The sequence below is a fragment of the Pseudorca crassidens genome, chromosome 15 (genome assembly GCF_039906515.1).
Source record: "Pseudorca crassidens isolate mPseCra1 chromosome 15, mPseCra1.hap1, whole genome shotgun sequence".
Taxonomy (NCBI): Eukaryota; Metazoa; Chordata; class Mammalia; order Artiodactyla; family Delphinidae; genus Pseudorca; species Pseudorca crassidens.
In genome coordinates, this window is record NC_090310.1 from 70224460 (window position 1) to 70228753 (window position 4294).

General features: G+C 59.8%; 1 protein-coding gene across 1 annotated transcript; it reads right to left on the reverse strand.

Annotated features, from left to right (window-relative positions):
* Window positions 1–541: 541 nt before the first annotated feature.
* Window positions 542–3984, reverse strand: MAFB (MAF bZIP transcription factor B). Its single transcript, XM_067708134.1, has one exon. The coding sequence runs from the start codon at window positions 3544–3546 to the stop codon at window positions 2575–2577; it is 972 nt and encodes a 323-aa protein (XP_067564235.1). The 5' UTR covers window positions 3547–3984; the 3' UTR covers window positions 542–2574.
* Between the last annotated feature and the right edge of the window lie 310 nt (window positions 3985–4294).

Here is a 4294-nt window from a genome sequence, read left to right on the forward strand (position 1 = left end):
GGGCTTCCTGTCTGAAGGGTCTTACACCCCAGGACCTCGTGCTGGATTCCACCTTCTTCCACAAGCTCTGGGGGAGAGGGGGCTAGGCCTCCACTCAGAGCTGGCATTCTAGGGCAATTCTGGTTGCTCCCAGCAGGTGCTCCAAGCAGGAGGGCCAGAATGGCAGGGCCCACGAGCCTGATTGCCAGAAACACCCTGCTTCCCCATCAGGGTGGCAGCTCTCGGCTTCCTGGGTTCAGCCAACCTCAGAGCCAGCAGGCCAGCAGACCAGTCGTGATGCCCAAGCCTGAACGCTCCGCCAAAGTGGCGTGTGCCCCCCTCTCCGCTCATCAACCGGCTCTTGACCGGTGTCCGAACCTAGAGTGAGAAGCAGAAGACACGTTTGAGGCTCAGGTACGCACACACACACACTCACACACTCAAGGGAGAGCTTTGCCCAGATTTGTCTGCTTCCCCACTGGCCGGGGGAAGGGTGAGGGTGCCGCCCAAACTGGGGCGATACTTGAAGAGGCAAGAGAAGAAAAGACAGGCGAATGCGGAGTCCTGTAAATAAACACCATTTCCATGGTTTTAATAAGCAAAATAGGAAACCATTTTAATAACCAAAAAACAGAAACCAGTCTGAATAAAACTACAATAGACTAGGTTTTAATATTTTCATATCATAAGCAGGGTTTGAAATTGATCCCTTATTGTACATGAAATAAAAACAATTTCTGTTGAGGCAAATTTGATTTCAACACAGTTGAATCCGTAAAAACCGAAGCTCGTTTCTGATGCAGGACAAATATCCACAATATTTAAAACTGCAAGCACCATGCGGTTCATACAATCTTGTTATTACTGTTAATTTATCAACTAATACAAACTCAAAAATGCATCCGGCCAGCAGCGCCAGCAATTTCAAATGAGAACTAAAAAATACGCTTTCATTTTGGTATTTTTGTCAGTGCAACTTAAATCCTCTTACTGACCTGCAGGGGGGAAAAAAAGTAATAATAAAGAAAAAACACCCAGATCTTCCCTATAACTACTATACAACTGAAGGGGGCGGGGGTAACACCACCAATAACTCTCCCGCTCTCTCAAAAGCAGGGAAAGAAACACACATAACATATTGGGCTAAAGAATGCACTTGAAAGTTGCAAAATTACTTGCCAATGTTTGGGTTTCTGGTACTTTCTGAGTGTGGTGATTGGTTCAACATAAGTTCAGGTCACCGTTGGGCAGTCTGGGCTGGTGAAGCCGGTCACCCGAGGAGCATTTCGGCCCCAGCAATTAGTGCGGGCCTGGAGAGTTTCGTGGGGACCCTGGGGTGATTCTGGTTGCAATAAAAAGCAAACAAGGTCTGTTTTCCTTTCCTATCTTGTTAGGGGTGTCAACGTAGCCCTAAAACCAGGTGATGTGAGGACACTCCCCCGGCCTCCAGGGTGTGAAACTCTGCAGCTGCCCTGCCCTGGTACTAGGGAGCTGGGACCCCAGTCTTCTTTCTCCCAACAAAAACAAAATTGAAAACTAGAACGGGAGGAAAAGAGGACCGAAAGGGGGCAGGGGAGGGGGAGAAAACATGCAATTTCCAAGGGTGCCCCAAGACAGAGTTGTTTTCTGATGCAAATGCCCAGAAGTTTGTTTTTTTGTTTTTTGTTTTTTGTTTTTTTACTTACAAAAAAATGCCATAATAATAAACCCAAACAAAGACACTCAGCTTGCTGCCAGGTTCTCTTAAGCGGTTTGGCGGGGCGGGTATTTACAAGCCTACAGCTCATAGACTGAAACCCGACAAGCAGCCGTCGGAGTTTCCGAACTGCGATCCCTTCTCACCCAAAGAAACAAGGGGGTTATGATCCATGATCAACAACATGCTAAAGTTAAACAAGAAAATGGTACAAAATAGAAATTATTACCATACATGTCCAGCATGCAGGATTAATATTTTTAATGCAGATTTTCGTATTTTTTCTATATAATCGAGCAGGCAATAAAACTGATGAGATTTGCGCGCAGAACGTCCTAACTGAGGCCCGCGTCTCGGGGCTGAGAGCCAGTGTTCTCCGGACCCTGGACAGACAGGTCCGTCTGTCCTTCCTTGCTTCGCTCAGCCTCGCCTCGCGCCTGCCGGGACGCCAGGCTCCCTCTCCTTTCCTCTCCTCGCTGCTCTCTTGCTGGACTGGATTACGCTCCGGGCCGCGAGGAAGCGGCCCCGGCTTAACGCGCAAAGTTCAGGAAGCCAGGAGTCTCCAGACGGCCTTGGCGACTCCTCGCGACTATGCCTTGCCGCCCTCCAGCCTGGAGAAAAGTTGCTCTGGGACTTCCCACCCCCTCGCCTCCCTCTGGCTCTGCTCGAGTCTAGGAGGCGCCGCTGGCGCTCACCGCTCTCGCCTTGGCCAATGTCCCCTGCCTGCCCGCGCGCCCTCCCGTCGCCCGCGTCCCGCGCGCCCTTCCTCCCTCTCCCTCAAGTCAAACAGGTCATGGCTGGGGCCGTGGCAGGGACAGGGTCCGGGGGAGTCCGGGGCTGGGGACACGGGACGGGGAGTCCGGGCCGGGGCAAGGGCGGGGGCCGGGAGCGGCCACGACTCACAGAAAGAACTCGGGAGAGGAGGGGCTGTCGCTGGTGGAGCCCGCCTCCCTGAAGCCGGAGTTGGCGAGTTTCTCGCACTTGACCTTGTAGGCGTCTCTTTCGCGGGCCAGCCGGGACACCTCCTGCTTAAGCTGCTCCACCTGCTGAATGAGCTGCGTCTTCTCATTCTCCAGGTGGTGTTTCTGCTGGACGCGTTTATACCTGCACGACTGGGCGTAGCCCCGGTTCTTCAGGGTCCGCCGCTTCTGCTTCAGGCGGATCACCTCGTCCTTGGTGAAGCCCCGCAGGTGGCGGTTCAGCTCGCGCACGGACATGGACACGAGCTGGTCGTCGGAGAAGCGGTCCTCCACGCTGCTGCTACCACCAGCCGCCGTCGCCGCGGCCGCCGCGTGCGGCCCAGGCCCGGAGTGGCTGGTGGGCAGCTGCTGCGCGGGGCTGGCCGCGCTGGACGGCGGCGGCGACGCTTGGTGATGATGGTGATGGTGCGGGTGCGCGTGTGGGCCCAGCTCGTCGTGCGCCACGCCGGCGCCCGGGTACGCGTGGTGCGGGTGTGGGTGGTGGTGGTGATGGTGGTGGTGCGCGCCGCGGAAGCCGTCGAAGCTCTGCAACGGCTGTGGCACTGGGTGCGAGCCTATGAGCGCCTCCACTGCGTCCTCGGGCGTCAGGTTGAGCGCCTCGGGGTTCATCTGCTGGTAGTTGCTCGCCATCCAGTACAGGTCCTCGAGGTGGGTCTTCTGTTCGGTTGGGCTGAAGCTGGGCGACGAGGGCACCGAGCTGCACGGCGTGCTGAGCGGTGTGGACGACACCGAGCCGGCTGGCTGCAGGCGCGTGCAGGGCCGTCCCGGGCGGTCCGCGCGCCCCAGCGGCTCCTTCTTTACGTCGAACTTGAGCAGGTCGAAGTCGTTGACGTACTCCATAGCCAGCGGGCTGGTGGGCAACTCGGGCCCCATGCTCAGCTCCGCGGCCATCGCTCACGCGAGGCGCAGCCGCCGCCGCCGCCCGGGAAACTTTGCAGCCGGCCGGGGCGCGCCGAGCCGGGAGCGGGGGCGAAGAGCGGCGAGCCCGGGAGGTGGGGAGCGGAGGGCGCAGCGGGCCGGGGCCGCCGGCCAAGCCTTTGTCTGGGGACGCGGCGGCGCGCGGGAGAGTCCCGAGGCTGCCTGCGCCGCCCCAGAGCTCGGGGCTGTGGCCGAGCCGGGGCCGGGCCGAGCCGGGAGGGGTGGAGAAGCGAGCGGGGCGCGCGGCCGGGTCGAGGGGTGGCGCCGGGCGAGCGCCCGCCGCTCGCTCTCTAGCTCTCTTGCTCTTGGGCTCTCCCGATCTCAGCCGCTCGCAGCCCGGCGGTGCAGCTGTGCGGGATCCGGCGCAGCCGCTGCCTTTTATCGCCTCCCTGATGTCACCGGGGCGCGGGGGCCCGAGCAGCCCGGCGCGCTGGCCAATGGCTGTACGGGCCCCGCGGACCGGCGGCGCAGGGCGGGGCGCGCCTGACAGCTCCTCCGCCCCCCGTGTCAGCTGACTGGCGGCTCGAGCAGCCGGAGAGCCGCCGAGGCCTGGCGGAGGGCTGGAGCAGAGAGGGACAGCCGGCCCGGGCCCAGCCCCCCACCCCCTCGGTGTCCCGGCCCCCGCCCGCTCGCCTTCGGTGCCAGCCCCCCCGCCTCCACCACCATAGGCTGGGCCGCTTCGTCCACCCCTTCGCTCGCTCTCCTCCCTCTTTACCCTTGG